The sequence below is a fragment of the Balaenoptera musculus genome, chromosome 10, assembly GCF_009873245.2.
Source record: "Balaenoptera musculus isolate JJ_BM4_2016_0621 chromosome 10, mBalMus1.pri.v3, whole genome shotgun sequence".
NCBI classification, from domain to species: domain Eukaryota; kingdom Metazoa; phylum Chordata; class Mammalia; order Artiodactyla; family Balaenopteridae; genus Balaenoptera; species Balaenoptera musculus.
Genome location: NC_045794.1, coordinates 6,394,130 through 6,412,865, shown reverse-complemented (window position 1 = coordinate 6,412,865; position 18,736 = coordinate 6,394,130). Strand labels below are relative to the sequence as shown.

At 56.3% G+C, this 18,736-nt stretch overlaps 2 protein-coding genes and 1 long non-coding RNA gene across 6 annotated transcripts in view; 1 reads left to right on the top strand and 2 right to left on the bottom strand.

Annotated features, from left to right (window-relative positions):
• Positions 1–3,221, bottom strand: part of CD4 (CD4 molecule) — a 36,378-nt gene extending 33,157 nt beyond the window's left edge. For both annotated transcript variants that reach the window (XR_005021454.1, XM_036865179.1), the window contains exon 1: positions 3,143–3,221. The gene's annotated coding sequence lies outside the window, so the exon portion shown is untranslated. The remainder of the gene's footprint in view (positions 1–3,142) is intronic.
• Positions 1–18,736, top strand: part of LOC118901715 — a 63,297-nt gene that overhangs the window by 31,171 nt on the left and 13,390 nt on the right. The window contains exon 2 of the long non-coding RNA XR_005021456.1: positions 8,887–9,094. This is a non-coding gene — a long non-coding RNA (uncharacterized LOC118901715). The remainder of the gene's footprint in view (positions 1–8,886; positions 9,095–18,736) is intronic.
• Positions 11,434–18,709, bottom strand: LAG3 (lymphocyte activating 3). 3 transcript variants are annotated; one of them, XM_036865176.1, is made up of 8 exons: positions 17,040–18,709; positions 16,588–16,735; positions 15,943–16,202; positions 15,028–15,291; positions 14,356–14,631; positions 12,584–12,826; positions 12,107–12,292; positions 11,434–11,884 (listed from the first exon to the last, which is right to left on the bottom strand). In XM_036865176.1, exons 1-8 carry the CDS (start codon positions 17,095–17,097, stop codon positions 11,583–11,585), a joined length of 1,737 nt encoding a protein of 578 aa, XP_036721071.1. In that variant the 5' UTR covers positions 17,098–18,709; the 3' UTR covers positions 11,434–11,582. The 3 variants fall into 3 exon arrangements, with proteins under 3 accessions (XP_036721071.1, XP_036721072.1, XP_036721073.1); XM_036865177.1 differs by having other exon boundaries at positions 11,668–11,884; positions 12,165–12,292; XM_036865178.1 differs by having other exon boundaries at positions 11,767–11,884; positions 12,165–12,292; positions 12,612–12,826.

The window sequence follows — 18,736 nt, the reverse complement described above, 5'->3', positions numbered from 1 at the left end:
TGGGGACATTCTTGCCTCCCCCCAAGTGGTGGTCGTTTTTTCTTCCCCACTCGGTGATCCTGGGGTCTGTGCAAGGGCCACCTCTCGCCACCAGCTCCCTGCGCTGCCCCAAACCACCCCAGGGCTCAGCTTGGTGTAGGAGGCTCTGGGTTCCCAGCTGCTGTTTGCTTTGGTGCCTGGGGCTTCCGCTGCTGCCTCAGAGAGCTGGCCTTTGATTTCCACATCCTCAGCCTCCCCAGAGGCGCTCCGCCCCGGTACAGTAGCATCCTGTGCACCACAGCCCCTGAGAGCGGCTGGGAGGGCCCGCTGGTCCCCGAGGCCCTGGCTCCTCTCTCTCTCTCCCTGTTTCTCTGCTCACATCTGTGCATTCCTGCACCTATGCTTCCCCACGCTGATGCCTCCACCTTCAACTCCCTGCATCCGTGTCCCCCTTCCTCTGTGCCTCGGACACCGGGAGGCAAGTCTGGCTCTCCTGGTCTCACCTTGAGAGCCCCTTGCCTCTTCTCCTTTGGCATCCCTCCTCTCTCCAGCTGCCACTACCCTCTAGGCCCTTCTGGCCTGGAAACCGGCATCCAGGCCTCTGGCAGGGATGCAGGCTTCCACAAGCCTCCGTGTGAAGGGAGCCTGCAGAACACAGCCTGGAGCCCAGGGGCGGATGCCAGGGACATGGCTGCAGGCTGGACAAAGGGAAACGGACAGGACTTCCCTGGTGGTCCAGTGGGTAAGACTCCGCATTCCCAATGCAGGGGGCCTGGGTTTGATCCCTGGTCGGAGAACTAGATCCCACACGCATGCCACAACGAAGATCCAGTGCAGCCAAAATAAATAAATTAATTAAATTAATAAATATTAAAAAAGAAAAGGGAAAGGACAGGTTCAGAGAAACACACAGAAGCCCCAAGGGAAGATGACGGGAGGATGGGTGGGAAAGAGGGCGGCAGGGCGAGACCCAGAGCAGCTCACTGAAGCAGCAGCTGCACTTCACACAGCCCACGATCACACACAAAGCCCAGGGTCCTACAAACAAGCTAGGGGCGGAGGGGAAGCGAAGGGAATTCTGAGAGGCCAGACCCACGCCCGGAGCAGGACACCCAAAGAGAGGCGAGGAGAGGCCAAAGTGGCAAGGCACCGCACACCCTCGGCGCCCCGAGGCTCCCCGGCCCGGGCTGGGCTGAGGAGCGAGGCTGGGGGGGAGCAGGAGGGCGCATCCCCGCCGCAGCGCCCGTCTGTGGTCCCGCAGGCACTTTCATCTCCTCCCCGCGGCCCCCGGCAGCCCCCGCGGGATGCGGCCTCCACCGCACGCGCCCGGCTGCTGCTCCCGGCTTCACAGGAACTGACTTCCTAGCGACGACGTGGTCCCTCTGAGGGACCCTTGTGGTTCCCTGGCTGCAACCTCCGCCATCCTCTCCTTTGCCTCTGCCGCCCACGTGGGGAGAGCGCAGCCCCCCTCCTACCACAATCCCCCGAAAGGTGCAGAACAGTCCCCAGCCTCGGAGCCCACAAACCCAGGCCCCCGCCTGCTCCTCCCCGACACCCACCCTCATCGGAGGTAGTTCATTCAACCAGCGCTCATTGAGGGTCTACAGCGCGCCGGGCCCTTGCTCTCCAGCTGCGTGGCGGACACCACCGTGGCCAGGATCAGGGCCCCAGGGCTGAGGGGCTTCTGCCCCAAACCGGTCGGTGGGGGGAGTTTCTATCCCAGGGGGGCCTCTTCTACCTAAGGGCCCCCACGCTGAAGGAGAGAAACAGCCCGGGCTTCTCTCTGACCCGGCCCTCTGGGAACCCTGTCATCGGAGGTGAGGAGGGCGGCCATTTTGGTCGAGCCCAGAGCCTGCACAGCGCAAGAAATTGTTTGCCAGAACATGTGGTGCGGTGACCTCCCCCATCAGGTTCTACCCTCAGCCTCGCACCCCGAAAAAGTCACGCCACAAGAGCAGGACGTTCAGGAAGCGCTATCCCACCCAGAGTGAAATCTCTGAATTAGCGAGAACGAGGCCTTTCTATTTTGAGGGATCTGACCGTGGGGAGGGAGGCCCCTCGCCCAGAATCCAGCCAGGAAGGGAGGACAGAGGACACTCAGGGGACAAGGCTGGAGGCCAGGGAGGCCTCAGGAAAGAGGAAAGGACCCTGGGCATGGAAGCGGAAGGCTGGGGTCCTCAGGGCATCCCACTTGAGGGGTATCACCTCCTGCGTGCCCCCCCCCATCACACACGCCCACCAAGCCCGGGGAGGGTCTGCAAATCCTTTTCTAACCCGCACTAGCCTCCTTTTCCAGAGCAGCTGAGACACCTAAAACCAATTCCTTAGAACCAATTTTTCTAACGATGTTGTGGCCTAAAAATACGTATCTGTCACTTTTATAGCGTGTCATACCGAAGAGCTCAGTTTCAACCCTTTCTGGGAATTTTACCTTTCCACTGCTTCATTTATCATTTTAAAGCTAATTAAAGTGGAAGTGCCTTCAGACATATTGTTCAAAAATCCTAAAAATGCACAAAAATACACAAAAGTGTAGAAACACATAAACAGCGAGTCGACGGAGGCTACGTCGATCACACAGCTTATGAAGTGCTGCCAGTATGAGTTCTGGTGTGAGCTTTTGGTGATTGGGTCATTGGGAAAATTAATTTTGGAGGAGAGTTGTCTCTAGACCAGATTCTACTTCTCTTTCTCTTTTTCTTGCTTTTATTTTGTTTTCTCTTTTCCTTTCCTTTTTCTAGGCCTCCTCCCTCCTTGATATTTGTTGATTATTTTTATGTCTTTCCCATCCCTCCTTCCCTCTTGTCTTCTTCTTTTCCCCTCTCCCTGTCTTCATCTCCTCCACTCCCCATGACTAGTGGCCTTTCTCAGCCCGGGGCACTTGAGCACCCATTCCTTCTCTGCTCTCGGAGTCACCCTTCCGAGTCAACACCCTTCCGCTCTGGGAACCGAGCTGTGCGCCGTGGGACTGCGGAGAGAAGTGTGGCATAATCCCCAGCCTCTGCAAGCTCCCATTTCCAAGGGGAGATCAATGCTCATGAAATGCAAGAGAAGGTGGTCAGAGCTGTGGGCAGAGACCTGGAAATCCAACACATCTTCTGCCGCGTTCCTCTCCCCTTCCCCGCCCCTCGGGAAGGAACGAAGCCCTGTCTGTCCCTCTTACCTCTGGGCCTGGGTCTCCCTTCCCCTCTGCTTCTTGCACAGGTGTGTCTATGTGAGTGTTGGGAGCAGGCGCCCACCGGGGAGAGCGCCTGTTACTTCTGCAGAGATGTGCTAAACCGGAGACACAGGAAGCCTGGTAGTGAGCTCGTCCACGCCCCAGACCTGGGCCAGCCCCCAACGTCACCACCTGGGGCTGGGGTCCCCACCCCCTGCCTCTTGGGGAAGTTGTCAAAATGAAAATGGCAAAGTCAAGGGAAAAAAATCAGCAGAACCTGGCTGGAGCCCAGAGTGTCACTGCGCTTCTCATTGAGTGGCGAGAACAAGCGTCACTGTGCTTTTCGTTGGGTGGCAAGAAAAAGATTGTATCAGTGATACTACAGTCTGGCCTGGGCTTCAGGGAAAGCAGATGTGGGGGGGGGGGAGATAGAGGGCCTACGATAGCCGCTGTGGTCAGCCCCACACAGCCCCTGGCTCCAGGACCCTGAGGACATTTGTTCCGGGAGGGCTTCTGGGGCTCCCTCCCCAGGGGCATTATAGTTGGGCCCGTGTAGCAGAAAAGGCCTGGGCTGAGGCATTTCAGACACCCAGAGTGACCATGGACCAGGCTCCTTTCCTCTGGGCCTTCGTCCACGGCCAACCCTCAAATGTTTCTCTCTGGCCCAGATCCCTCATGAGCGCCGAATGGGGGTATCCGTCTGCCCATTGGGTTTCTCCGTTTGGATGTTCATCAGACATAGCAAACTCAACGCATCCCAAACTAAACTCATCCCCTGAATAGTACTGCCCTCCAAACCTACTTCTTGTTCAAGTTTCCCACTCAGTGAGGGCTCCACCATCCACCAAGCTGCTCAAGCCCAAGGAGCTGGGTGTAATCTCTGCCTCCTTCCTCACCCGCCCCCTCCCATGTATTTATTTACCAGTTTCCCTGGAAGTTACCTTCTAAGCAGCTCTGAAGTCTGTCCAAGTCACTCTGCCCACCACCACCACTCCAATCCACGGTGCCATCATCATCCTTCGCCTGGACCACAGCTCCTGCCTCCTCACTGGCCTCCTGGCCTCTCCATTCTACCTTCCTCCAGGCCATCCTCTGCACAGCAGCCTGAGTGGTCCTTCCAACATGCGCGTGTCATCACGACATTCCCTTACTATGAACAAAAGTGGCTAGTTCAGCTTGCAACTCCAGCTATTAATACGAGTGTTTCTGTTGATACAAACATTGTGCTTTATTTGCAGCCAAAGCGCTTTCTGCTACTTCTCATTTCATAACACAGTGTACCCAGGGGTTGAGAGTTAATACAATTAATATATATTTACTGCTTCATCAAGTGCATTCTAAAGTGAAACTGGCATTAATTTTTTTTCTTCTTTTTTTACTGCAAGTGCCTGGCGGTAGAGAGCACAATGACCATAGCATGGTTTGACACCATGACCTTGATTTGTGCTAAGGCAGCAGTCTAACCCAGATTTTGCAACATCATTGTAATGTCAACATAGTGACAAAGGCAAATAATGTCCTATTCTTTTTATGAAAATGGTTTGACCTGGCAACACCCCCTCCCCAAAAGGGTCTCAGGGACCCCCATGGGCCACACATTGAGAATCACCAAACTGGAAAACTTGTATCCACTCTTCAGTTCTTAGCTCTCTCTCTGCACAGACAGACCTTTAGTTGTCCCCCAAATCTGTTTTCTCCTTCTTCCTTAGTAATAGAACCCTCGATTTTTAGCTGAGCTCATTGTTGCCCAGATTTAAGTTATATTTCCCAGCCTCCCTTGCAGCTGGGTATGGCTAAATGACTCGGTTTTGGTTAATGGATATAAGAGCAAGTATTAGGTGCAACCCCTAAGGCGTGTCCTTCAAGAGAGAGTGTGTGTCCTCCTTCAGGCAGGAATGCAAACATCCTTCCTGCTTTTCTCATTTACATGACTGAGCAGGCTCCTGTAGGCATTTAAGACCATAACCCCTGACCTGGCCTAGTTCTCTCCATTCATTTGTATATTCAACAAATGCGCAGTGTTTACCAGCCCAAGGCACTCTGCTGGGGCCCGGGGGTGTAATGTTAAGTAAGCTAGACATGGTGACACGGACACTAAACATTTAATAATTCCATCGTAACTGGATAAGTGCTACAAAGGGAGGAGCACAGAATGTTGGGACAGCTTGTCACAGGGAACCTTATTTCAACTGGGAGGTTGAGAAAGGCTTCCGCGGGAAGCATAGATCAGTAACCGCTGGGCTCTGCTCTCAGTGAAAGAAAATTCAACATAACAGAGGCTGGAATGAGACTGAAGTTGATTTCTCCCCTGAAAGAAGCCTGGAGGCGGGTGGTCCAGAGGTGAGAGTTGTGGCGTGAGGAACAGCACACCCACCCCAGGGGCAGGATTGGCTGTTTGTACCTTGCTCCACACCCTCACCTTCCGCATGACCCCTCCTCATAGTCTGAGAAGGCTGCTCAGGCGCCCCAGTTGAATGAAGGTTCACTTGTGGTAAGACCTCCCAGTACCCTGTGCGGCTTCTCCCTTGGAAGCACTTATCTAAGTGAAACAATTATGAAATCATTGTTTAGTGTCTGTCTCATGGGCTACAGTGGTGACCGCGTCTGTCTTACTTAGCACCCAGCAGAGAGCCTGGGGCCTGGTAGACTCTTAATATTTGTCGAATACTTTTTAAAATATTAAGTTGTATTGATATTGATTGATTTTAAATATACGGTGGTAATAGATACATCCCATACAATTTACCATTTTAACCATTTTTAAGTGTTCAGTTCTATGCCATTAAGTACGTTCATGTTATTGTACAACCTTCACCACCACCCATCTCCAGAACTTTTTCATCTTCCCCCACTGAAACTCTGTCCCTCTTAAACGCAAACTCTCTGTTCCCCCCTCCCCCCAGCCCCTGGCTGTTGAATACTTTCTGAATGAATGAATGCAGAGGGGCTATAGAAAGGCTCACAGATTTAAATGCCTATAGGAGCCTGCTAGGCACTATAACTGAGAAAAGTTGGTAGTAAACAATAGGGAGGGGTGAGGACTGAGGTAAACAGAGGCCCTGCCTCAGCTAATGAGGGCAGCTATTAACCACACAGCCTCCAGCTGAGCTGACAGTAGAGGTTGTACCAGAACGTGAACCCAGAGTCGCCAGCTCTGCCAAAATTTCAAGAGAAGGTGGGAAACCAGACATTTATGTAATATCTCCTAATTTTAATGTTGGCAACTAATTTTGTGTTTTGTTCTAACACTGAATAAATCACACAAAGCATTCCAAGGGCTGGATCTAGCTCAGGGCCCACCAGTTTGCAACTGATGTACCAGATGGACGGTGTGATGTACTGGTACTGATGTCCAGTCCATCTGGTACATCAGTTCCACCCAGCTCTTGGGTCTGTGGCCTGTGACTGCCTGTGAAGATGGGTTCCCAGGAACCAATGCCTCCCTCTGGGGTTTTCAAGCAGGAAAAGAAAAGGGGAAGAGACAGCAAGTTTATATTGAACATTTAGAACTGCTGTGTGCTTTATATGGTTGTGTATTTTATTTAATCCTTACAACAATGATCGGGCATAAGTATTATTTTCCAGACCATACAGATGAGGAAACTGAGGCTCGAAAAGTTTAAGAGAATCGCTAACAGTCACAAAGCTAGTAACTACACCTGATGGTACTAGGATTTGAACTTACCTGCTTGGCCCCTAATCCCTGGATGGTTCCCCTCACCCTACTGCCTCTCCTCTGCATTAAGAAAGGCCAGAAGGACTTCCCTGGTGGCACAGTGGTTAAGAATCTGCCTGCCAATGCAGGGGACACGGGTTCGAGCCCTGGTCCGTGAAGATCCCACATGCCGCGGAGCAACTAAGCCCGTGCGCCACAATTACTGAGCCTGTGCTCTAGAGCCCAAGAGACACAACTACTGAGCCCATGTGCCACAACTATTGAAGCCATGTGCCTAGAGCCCATGCTCCACAACAAGAGAAACCACCACAGTGAGAAGCCCGCGCACCGCACCAAAGAGTAGCCCCAGCTCGCAGCAGTTAGAGAATGCTGGCGCGCAGCAACGAAGACCCAACGCAGCCAAAAATAAATAAATAAAATAAATTGAAAAGAAAGGCCAGGATGAAGGGGGAAGGGCACGAGAGGGGTAGGTGGTTAAGAGATACAAACTACTATGTATAAAATAAAGAAGCAACAAGAACCTATTGTACAGCACAGGGAAATATAGCCATCATTTTGTAATAACTTTAAATGGAGTATAATCTGTAAAAATATTGAATCACTATGCTGTACACCTGAGACTAATATAATATTGTAAATCAACTATACTTCAATTTAAAAAAAAAAAGAAAGGCCAGGATGAGGAGGCGGGAAGTCTTCTCCCACAGCAATGGAGGGGGTAGGAGGCCAGTGACCTCATCTGGGGCTTCTGAGGCTCGGCACCCCCAGGACCCCTCACATCTATAGAGAGATTTCCCATTTTCAAAGCACTTTCACATACATTAGCACATGCCAGACCTTTTCAGCACGTATGACTATCCTCATTTTACAGCAGAAGAAGCCGAGGTTAAGCTCTCTGCCCCACTATATGACGGTAGGCTCGGAGCATGGGGGTTTCCAGAAGTCTCCTGGTCCCTGAAACAAAGCTATCTTTGCTGCTTGTATTTTGTCTCCAGGCCGGAGGTGCGGGGGGGAGACCAAGGGGGGAGCAAGAGGTGGAGACAGAGGGCAGCCAGCACCCAGGCTGCTGACAGAATGTCGGGGACCAGGCTGTGGGAGGAGGGGTGGGGCCGCCTGTGGAGCAGGGAGGTTGGAAGCCCCAGGTGCAGTCCTGTGGTGGCCTCCTCACCAGAACAGCTGCGGGCGGCACCCTCCGCAGCCTCGGCAAAGCGGGCGCGGGCGGGGCTTGGGGGTGGGGGAGGGGCGAGGGGTCCCAGAGGCTGTTCTCTGGGAAGCAGAGTTCTGCAGGGCTGCATCACCTCCACCCAGGCCACATTCCCCCCGGTTCCACGACCACTTTCTACAACTCTCAGAGGGTGGTTCCAAGGCCTCCCGCCCCATGGGAGGTATGAGCAGGCAAATTTCAGAGCCCAGCCTGGGCTCAGCCAGCTGGCACCTGCAGCCCCTGGAGAAACTGTCAGCCACAGAGTGGAGCAGATAGAACCCATCCCCACCCCAATCTCACTCCCTTCAAAGGGCGAACCCCACCTTGGGGTGGGCCCGAGCAGGGAAAGCTAAGCTCACCTCCTTTGGGGGAGGGGTAACAGCAGGGGCCCAGGCCTAGTACCTCTGGCTGCTGGGGGAGGTGAGGCAGGCACCTTTGCGGGGCTGCCCTGCCCCGTGGAGATGAGCAGACCAGATCGGGGGCGGGGGACACACCGGCAACAGTGACCACAGGCCTGAAGGCGCACAGTATGGCCTCTTGCCTGACACGCTGGACTGGGCAAAGCTCTGGACCTCGTTTGGCCTCCAGAACTTCTGGAGGAGGCCGTCAGGTCCCTGGCAGGGCTGGGGGTGGAGGTCCTCAGAGAGGCCTCTTCCCCCCTTGGCCTATGTCTCTTTCAGGCACCGTTCCCCACCATGATAGCGGGGTGCAACATGGCCCCCGCGATTCCTGCTTCCTTCACCTCACACCCTCATGCTGTCCCCAACACTGTACCAGCATGGGCTCTGTGGCCAACAGAAAACAGCAGAAGGGATGGCACGTCACTCTCCAGATTAGATTGTAAAGACATGGTAGCGTTCGTCTTGCTAGGTCATGAGCAGCCCTGTGAAGAGGCCCATGTGGGGAGAGACCAACGCCCCTGGCCGGCAGCCGCCTGAGGGAACTTTTTCACCACCAGGTCCTCCAGCCCAGCCCAGACTTCAGATGCCTACAGCCCTGGCCCAAATCGTGGCAGAAACCCCCGTACGAGACCCGCACCAGAACTACTCGGCCAGGCTGCTTCCGGATTCCTGAACTTGTGAGATAATATCTTTACTGTCTTAAATTACTGAGTTTGGGGGTGATTTGTACATGGCAGTAAACAACGAATACACCCCCTTCCCCTTTTTTTTTTTTTTTTTTTTTTTGTCTGTACCGCGCGGCTTACGGGATCTCAGTTCCCCTACCAGGGCTTGAACCCAGGCCACAGGGGGAAAGCCCGGAATCCTAACCACTAGGCCACCAGGGAGCTCCCCTCCCTTCCTTTTTAATGAGGACCTAAGACAATTCCCCCTCCCCACACCCACCATGAGCTCCCTGCCTCCTTGCCGCCCTTTCCCCTGCAGGACCCCAGCCTGGAATGTCAGTTTGCAGATAAACTTGGTGAAACAGGATGGATTAACCTCATTCCCTGGACCCTAAGAGGACATGGATAGGGCTGGAGGTTCTCTTGCTGGATGGGGAGTGGGGCTCCGGGCCAGAGGGGCAGGAGCAGGAAAGCGACCCTGCCCCCAGGAGAGATCCCACAGAGACAGGGGGGAGAATTAATCAAAGGAGCACTGTGTACACAGGCCCCCTGCCCCCTCTCGCTTCCGCTGTCTGCTCTTCTCTTCCTCAGTGGGTGGAGGAACAGGTGGCCTCTGTCCCCTCCCTGTCCCCTTTGTGCAGGAGCGCGGGGACGACCCTGCACAGAGCCTGTGAATCCTCAGTGACTCCTCTCAGGAGCCCAAAGGGCAGAGGGTGTCACCTCGTAGAGAGGAAGAATGTCACCCACGGAACTTTCCAGGAAACCCCTGCTCCATTAAAGCCCGGTGGCTTCCACCACGGCCGTGGAGGGCAGGTTGTGGGCAGGGCCGAGGAGTCTCCTTGGCAGCGCCCCTAGCCCACAGCAGGGGGGGATGGTGCTTTGAAGGCCGCTCCAAGGGGCTTCAGGCCTCTCCTTACAGTGTGACCGTCCCTGGCGAGCCCCCAGAGCCTCCTTTCTGCGCCCCTGTGTCCCTGCCTGTGACGAGACAAGGGTCACCACCATCCTAAGGCTGGGAACCTCAGAGGGCCTCAAATGGGTCATTATTCAGGCCCCTCCCCACCAGGGCTCTGCACAGAACGAAGGTGCTCGTCTCCCCATTCTGTCCCCAAGTCTCTGGCCATTGTGTCTCCACAGGGCAGGTCTTCAGCTTCATGGTTCGCGTCTGTGTCACTGCACACAGCACACAGGCTCGGGGGACAGTGGCAGGGCCTTTGCCACATCCTGTGTCTGTGCACCACCCCTTGGCGCCTGTAGACCAGCTCCCACCCGCTTGCAACGTGTTCTCCCTCCACTCCAGGGTGACAGCTCCCTCAGCCCAAGTCCAGAGCCCTGCAAACACTGCAGGCGGAGGGCTGGGTCCCTCTGTGTGTGTGTGTGTGTGTGTGTGTGAGTGTGTGTGTGTGAGTGTATGTGTGAGTGTGTGTGTGTGTGTGTGTGTGTGTGTGTGCTCTGCTAAAGCACCGTCTGCCCCGCCCAGAGAAATGTTCCCTCCTAGAGAGACAAACCGACAGAGCAAGGCGGCAGTCAGGCTCGTGGGTCTTCTCCTCCTTCACGACTGGATGCTCAGCACCATCACAGGTTTCAAAGCCCTTGTATTATCCAATGTCTGCACAACCCCTTTGGGTGCAGTATCATCCTTGCCCCATTTAATAGATGAGGAAACTGAGGCTCAAGGAGACTAGCTCTGGTCACATCAGCACAGCCGGGATCAGAAGCCAGGGTTCCGGACTCCTGAGGCTCTAGCAGCAGCCAGAGTCTGGTTGTCTGTTCTCTTCCCCACGTGGGGGACTTTGTCCCCAGGACTCCCCTGTGTCAGACTTGGATCATAACTTTGCCAGGGCCAGGGTGATCTGTCCTGAGGGTGTACAGGGCGGGAGACAGTCGCTGGGTGCGCGCTCGTGCGCGGACCACGGAGAGCGCAGTCACAAAGGTAGAGCCAGCCCACGGGGCATCTGAGCTGCCTGGTCTCCGGTCCCCACACTGCTAATCTGCCTCAGCCTGCCCTGTGGCCTCCGGTGGTGTGTGACAAACAGAGACCACTGGGGGGCAGTGTGCTCTCGTTACTGGGACCAGACAGGTCGCCCAGGGCTGCGGAATGTAGGGGTGAGGCGGAGGCTGCCACCCAGAAAGGTTGCGAGACCCCATCTCCGGGAGGACTCGACCCGGCAGGGCTGAGTGTGTGTGTGTGAGTGTGAGTGTGTGCGTGTGTGTGTGTGTGTGTGTGTGTGCGCGCGCTGCCGCCAGAGGGCCAAGGACCGTGCTGAGGTATGGCGCGCGTGGGGTGGGCCAGAGGAGCAAAATGAAAGGAAAGCGGGCAGCCAGAGCAACGCGAGCAGGACGGAGGAGGGGGCTGGAGGGGTGAGGGGTGAGGGCTGCTCGGACCTTCAGGAAAACGACTCCCCAGGAGAAAGAAAGAGCGAGAGAGAGACCAGGAAGAAAGAATCACGAAGAAACCAGGAACGGAAAAGGGGAAGATGCAAGACTGCCTGGGGAAAGTAGGTCAGAAGGCCAGGGTGTGAGAAGGGAGCCCCAGAGGCTGGGGAGAGACAGAACCTTCCCTCGGCAAGAAGGAGCCAGACTCAGGCTTGCTGCTGACGGGGAGTTTATTTGCACTGAACTGCGGAGATGCACGGGCTGCCCGGCTCCAGCTCAGGGCTGCTTCAGCTGCGGCTGCGGCTCGGGCTCGGGCTCCGGCTCGGGCTCCGGCTCGGGCTCTGGCTCGGGTTCCGGATCCTCTATCTTGCTCTGAGCCTGAGGTGGGTGAGTCCCGTGCTCTAAGGCAGAGAATCTTCTTGGTCGCCACTGTGGGAAGCCAGACACGGAGGGTAGGAGAAAGAGGAGGGGGAAGGGAAAGGGAATAAGCTATTCCTTCCCAGGCCCCTCCCTGCCCATATGGTCCCAGGCCTTCTCTCAGCCCCTCTGAGCCTCCTTTGGTTCCTTCAGGTACAAGGGGTCCCTGGAGTGCAGAGGCTCATGGAGAGGGGGCTCTGAGGGCAAGTTCAGGGGTCAACCTTGCTCATCTACCTGAGGAAGGGGTGCCAGACAGCACACCGAGGACTGGGGAGGGGGGCTCCCGGCTCACCCGTCTTCTCCAAAGGTGAAAGCTAAAGGCTCCAGTCACCAACACGAGCAGGAAGAGGATACCAAGGATGAGGAGAGGGAGGTGGCCTGTTTTCCGGGCCCCCGGGGCTCTCCCGGAACGTTGGGCACCTACGGAGAGAGGTCAGGATTGCAACAGCCATAGGGTCATGGCTGGAAGGACACCTTGCCATACCCCCCCGATATGTTACCGACAATGAGACCCAGAGAGTTTAAGGGACTTGTCCAGGGTCACTCAGCTAATTATTGGCAGAAGTGGGTCAGGCCTAGACAAGAGCTGGAGGTCAGCTCCCTGGCTGGAGAGAAAGAGTGGGGACGGGGCGTGGTGTGGGGAGAAGGTCTGGAAGTGGGATGGAGGTGACTGGTCTGGAGTTGGGGCTATGGCGCTGTGGGGTCTCGGACCTGGGCGAGACAGCTCAGCGAGGTATACCGCGGTCCCGAGAAGCCTCTGCCCCTGGTACAGGCGGCACTGCCAGGGCTGAGAAAGGAGCCTGGCCTCCGGCATCAGCAGCCAGGGGCCTGGAGAGGTCCTGCGAGACTGCTCGTCCAGGGGGCTCCACACAAAGTGTTCTTGTCCGGACGCCGGAGTCACCTCACAAAGCAGTTTTCTCAGGCTGCCAGGTAATCCATGGGATTTGGGAGTCACTGAAAAAATTAGAGGGAAGAGATCTTTTGGGGCCCCGACCCTCTTACATGAAAGCATAGGCTCAACTCCCAAGTCTCAATCGCCTTGACTCACCTGGGCTCTGATTGGGTGAGATTGAGGGGAGGAGATCAGGGTCATGGCCAAATTAATCTTATCAAGACAAAGCTCTGGTCAGATCACTCTGCTGCCCCCAAACTTTCCAGGCTCCCTACTGCCTTCGGGGGACTGTTCAAACTCAAACTGGCCGGAAGGATCACATGACAAATATTTCAGATTCGTTTCCATGACTTTCTACTCAAACGCTCAGAACCCCCATCGTTCAGGTGAGTTGGCCCCCCGGAGACCTTGCACTTTTCCTGCTTCCATGCTGTGGCTCACATCTGTGTCCCCCAAATGAATTCTATCCCCATTTCTGAATGTCTAGAGAACAGATCAACCGATCTAGAGACAGATCATCTCGAAGCTGTGCGGTGGGGATGGGCAGGAGGAGAAAATTGATGAATGGCCTGGAGCTGAGCATGGTGTACAAGCCCCTGAAGGTTTGCTGGCACAGACACCCGAGTTTAGCCCCAAGTCTGGCACTTCCCAGCTCTGTGACTTTGGGAAAGTTCCTTCTCTGTAAAACAGGGGCAACAATCTCTCTCCCGTTGAGCTGTCATGCAGATAGCTTGGAAAACTGACTCAAGACAGTGGACCCTCAAGAAAACCTTGGACAGAAAGAATTGGTAGGCTGTGATAACTGACTGGGAAGGAGGAAGCTGAGGATGAGTAGGACATGAGTGGAGTTACTGACGGGAAGGTGACTTAGCAAGAGGATTGGGTGCGAGGAAAAGATGGGGCTCAGAGTGAGACAGGCGTGGGTACCATATCTATGTAGAGATACGTGGGAAGCAAGTGGAAATCCAGCACTGGTCTTCAGGAGATGTGTTGTTGGCAGGTTCATTTATTCATTCAACCAATATACATTATTAAGCGCCTACTATGCGGTGCTACTATTTAGTGGCATAGGTGAGTACGGCAGACACAACCAAGCGGTGATAGCTACCAAACAATCAACCCATATTTTCTGAGTTTGTTTGGTTTTTTCTTCTATGTTTGTTTTATACTATCTTGAAAAGCCCTCGCTCAGTAAGTATTTGATGACTAAGGGATGGATTTATTCATTCCTCCCCAGTCCAGGCCACTTCCCGCAACTTTAACCCAGGCCCTGGCTCCAAAGTGGGCAAGGATTCTTGAACTATATTCCACTTCTCTTGAACCATTCAAACTTTTGCCACCTCTCCTTCTAACTTCTCTGACCCTCCCCCCAATTCAGAGCAGGGGAGTCCCTTACAGAAGAGTGGAACATTCATCCAGTGACTCAGGGGAGATTTTCAGTTTCTGTTCGTTATATGGGGGCGAGAAAAGAGGAGGCCACAAGGGGCATCCCCCTGCAACTTGTGCCCAGTGGCCTGGCATCATGAGGCGGACTTGCCCAGTCTTTGCCCAGCTAGCCTCCCCTTCCTGTCCTTTCCCACCTGGAGCTGACCTGTGATGACTGCCAAAGTGACAGTGGCACTGAGCTGCTGCCCCTGCAGGTGGACGCGGCAGGTGTAGGTCCCAGCCTGGGCCTGGCCCACAGCCTCTAGTAGAAGGGTAAAGTTGCCATGGTCTCCAGCCACCAGGAGGTCGGGGCCTCCCCCAGGAGGGGCCCACGTGGCAGTGAGGGAAGACTGGGTCTCCACACCCGGAGGCAGGCGGCAGGGCAGCTCCACCCTGGAACCGGCTCCAGCGTACACTGTCAGAGGGACTGGGGGCTCCAGGCCTGCAAAGAAAAGGGAGCCCCAAGTTACAAAGGGGCTGGAGCGCTAGGTCTGCAGGGAAGGGAGGAGGAAGGGTGCAGGAGGTGGTCCGGCTCTGAAGAGTGCTAAGGAGCAGAATAAGTTGGATGAACTGAGGATACTCAGAACCCCCGAGTGCGCATGGGCCAGCAGGGGACCAAAGGCTGGCAAGTGAGGCCGGATGACCAAGGGAAAAGCTGGAAGGGAGAAGCCGCTGAGAGGCTGCAAAGGGAAAGAGAAAGGAGTGGGACAGCGAGGCCCAGAGCAATCACAGGTGCCGTCAGCTTGGTTTGGGGGCTCATAAGTCCGGGGGAGGTGACGGGAGGCAGGGGGGCAGGAAGGGATTGTGGTCAAGTGTGAAGGCAGACTGGAGGAGTTACCCAGAACAGTGAGGCTGTACGTGGTGGAGACATTGAAGCCATCTCTGTAGGTGAGGGTACAGCCCCAGGTCCCAGAGTCCAAGGGGCTGACATGGGGCAGGAAGAGGAAGTTTCCGGCTAAGAGGTGATGGGGGGACTCCTGAACGGGGACTCTGCCTGGGCCCCGGAACCAGTGCACAGAGGCTGGGAGATCAGGGCGGCTGAAGGAGCAGTTCAAGATGACGGAACTGGAGGTCCACAGAGACCCGAGGGGGCTGGCAGTCACTGGGTAAGGACAGAGAAGGTTGATCAGGCCCACTTTCCCAACACATCAGGCCAACTAAGCTGGACGCTCCTGGAAACAGGCACCTGGCTGTAGATCTCTTTGTCTTCTCTCTCCCAACCCTCCTCCCACCCAACCAGCCCAGGACCTGGCCCCTGGAGGTGCTTAAAATGCATGCCCAGGAGTCCCCTGCCGACTTCCCCTGCCCCCTGCCTCCAGTTCACTGGGCTTGGTCTACGCTTCCCCTTCTCCAGGCCTTGCTTGAGGATCCCCACTAAGCCCACCCCCTGAGCTACAGACTACAGATGTCTGAACGGGGTCACTCCAGCCCCGCACTCTCCCCTGGAAGGGGTGCCTCCCCTCCTCCACCCTGGCACTCCCGCTGTGGGTCGGGGAAGGGGAGCTCAAGGGGTGATACGGTCTCTCCACCGGGCCCTCCCCCGACACACGTGCTTCTCCGGGGGCACCTTCCACCCCGCAGGCAGGCTCTCCGGCCCCTTCCGCCCCTCGGGGCTCTCCGTCAGGGCCTGGGGCGCATCCTTAGAAGCACAGCCAGCCTCTGCCCAGCCCTTCCTGCCTCCGGGGCGGCGGGATATGGGGCGCCCTCCTCCTAGCCCCGCTTCTCCCCCACTCCATCCCCCCCCCACACCTACCCGCCGCCTGGCCCACGCGCAGACGGAGGCGGCAGGCGAGAGCGCGGTCCCCGAGGCGCACAGCGGCGTGGTACTCGCCGGCGTCGGCGCGTCGGGCCGGGCGCAGCCACAGCGAGAAGTCCCCGCGCTGGAGGCCGCGCTCATCCAGCTGCACGCGGGGCTGCAGGGGCGGCCTCCCGACGCGCAGGCCTCCGGGAGCCAGCCTCAGCACCGTGTAGCGGCGGGGCCCCGGGCCCCGGGGGGAGAGCGCCGCGGGCTCACTGGGCAGGAGAGAGATGGGACTGAGAAATCCGAGGGGAAGAAACCCCGGGGAAGAGGCCGTCCAACCACACTTTGAGGATGAGGAAGCCCACCCAAAGGGAAGATCTCTGGACTGCTAACCGTCCCGTCCCCCGCTCCGGTTGGCCAGCACCATCCACCACCAGAGAGAGGCAGGCGTGCTGGGGGATGCAGGTGTGAGGGGGGCAGGCTGCGGAGGAAGGGCAGGGGTGGGGGCTGCGCGGCAGGGGAGGCTGAGCCACTGGCTTCTGAGGGACTGACAGCTCCGGGGAGAACACAGAGGGCTGGCTTGGGCCTGGGACTGGAAGTCTGGATGCCTTTACTGCTGGATCTGGGGGTCTTGTTGCTGCAGTTTGGGGTGCATACCTGTCTGGTAGATGCTGCCAAGTGACTTGTCTTGCTCGCAGAAGGCTGAGATCCTGGAGGGGGATTGTGGGGCTGCAGGGGAGCTGGGCAGGAGCCCCCTCCTGGGCCCACACCACCGGGACCTCTGCCCCAGGGTCTGGAGCCTCCACTGGGGAGGAAAAGAGAGGCCAAGGGGAGGGGCCATGAGCCAAGAGACTTCAGAGCAGAGAAGGAGCCTCACTGTTTTCTGAGGGAGAAACAGGGCTGAGCGAGACCTTGGGTTTCTGCCCCTTCCCTGCCAAGGGGGAGACCTAAGAGAGGCTTTGGGGGCTGAAGGACTGCCCCAAGAAAGGCGTTAGAAGAATCCACCCAATCTAAGGACCTTGGCATCTGTGTGGTCATCGAGAAATCCCTCCTCACCCCCTGCTGTGGGTCTGGAGGTCAACCCTCCCAGAGGGTGGTCCCCACCTTACCTGCAGCTGCCCACAGCAGTTGCAGAAGCAGCCAGGCCGGGAACCGAGCCTCCCGCATCTCCTCTGAGGCCTGGGCCACACAGCCCTCCAAAGGGAAGAGGTCAGAAAGTGGGGAAGGACTGATGTTCAAAAGAGAGGTTCTGCAAAGAGGGTGTCGGAGAAAGAGAATCTAGAAAAAGAGGAATGGAGGCCTGGAGAGAGAGGGAGGAACCAATGACCAGGGGCTGGAACCTAGAGGAAAGCCCGGCAGATCAGGCAGCTAGAGGGTGCAGTCAGGGTGGGGTGGGGGTCCCGGGGGACGGGGCAGGGCGCTGGCAGAGAGCAGAGTGGAGGTAAGGTGGCTGTCTTGAGCTAGAGGCCGTTCTGTTGCTCCCAGGGCCCTGGCCCCTGTCCTTCTGTCTTCCCTCCACCTTCTGCACTTCCCCTCCCCATTGCCCCCCCCAGCACCCCAGGGCTCACGGTTTCGCTTCGCAGTGGAAAGTCTGAGGGGGCTGATTCCCAGCAGCATTACCTCCACCCCTGTGGTGGCGCTCCCCTTGTTTATTTCCTCAGTCCTGGGTGTCCCCGCCACCCTCTCCACTCCTCCCCCACCCTCTTGACTGTTCTCTTTCCCCAGGAACTTCTGCCCTTCTCTGCCTTGAACTACCCACTTGCCCATCTCTGAGCTGCCTCCCCAGGCCCGTCATACTTTCTTGGCAAGCCCTTTCCTTGGTACTCATCCCCTCCCTTATTCCCTTACCTTCCCAGAACTTCATTACCTTCGTCTACCTGTCTCCCCACCCACCCAATGACTCCTAGAAGCTCTACTGTACCCTAAAAGATGGTAGGTCTGAAGGGCACCCCACACACAGGGAAAAGAATAGCTACACTGTATTGTGCCTTCATTATGTGCTGGGCATTGTAGTGGGCACTTTGTGTACAGTAACTCATGAAATCTAATATTATCCCCCATTGTACACATGAGGAAACTGAGGCAGGCTCAGAGATTTAAGGTCAGGTAGGGAGTGTGAAGACAAAAGCTGTGAGTATATGTGTCTGTGTGTGTGATCCTGACCCCGGGTGAGTTACAGGTGTCTTCTCATCTTTGGGGATGAATGGTATCAATGAATCACACACACCCCTCTACAGCTCAGGCCTCTGTGTAATCAGCAGGCTCTCCCAATCCAGAGGCTCTGAACTAAGAGAGGGCAAGGGTGATACGGAAAAATGCAGAAATCTTGCAGCAGGGATCTTCCCTCAGGAAAAACTGAGGCAGAACTAAGGAAGGAAGCCTGAGAAGGCCAGGGGGGAACCCCTGCTCCCCACGCCACCCAGCCTGCGGAGCCAGAACTTGCAGCAGGCCTGGAACCACAGGAGGTCCTGGAGTTCTCCCTGCTTGACCAGGAGCTCACTGCTCAGCGCCAGGCAACTCTCACTCCATCCAAAGAGGCTGAGACCCAGGTCTCCTGCCCTCTCCCACTTCAGGGGCGGGACTTCCTGTTTCTGAGGCTGTTTCTTTGCCTGGTTCAGCACAATAGGGCTGGTAGCTTTCCACTGGGCTCAGCAGTGTCTAGCCTGGTGTGGGTTAGCAGGGAAGGGTGTGTGTATGGCTGAGAGGAGCATCCCCAAGAATCCAAAACCAGGACGCGAGTCAGCTCTCAAAGACACCGCGCCCCCCGTCCACCCGGAGCGTAGCTGCTCTTGTCTTCTCGCGGGGT

Excerpts from the sequence above, each read along its gene's own strand:
- LAG3 (XM_036865176.1), bottom strand. The coding sequence starts at position 17,097 with ATGCGGGAGGCTCGGTTCCCGGCCTGGCTGCTTCTGCAACTGCTGTGG. Across the intron at positions 14,632-15,027 it reads GTACAGCCTCACTGTTCTGG|GCCTGGAGCCCCCAGTCCCT; the intron begins GTAACTCCTCCA and ends TTTTCTTTGCAG. Across the intron at positions 12,293-12,583 it reads CGCTGAGCTGTCTCGCCCAG|GTGCCCAACGTTCCGGGAGA; the intron begins GTCCGAGACCCC and ends CTCTCTCCGTAG.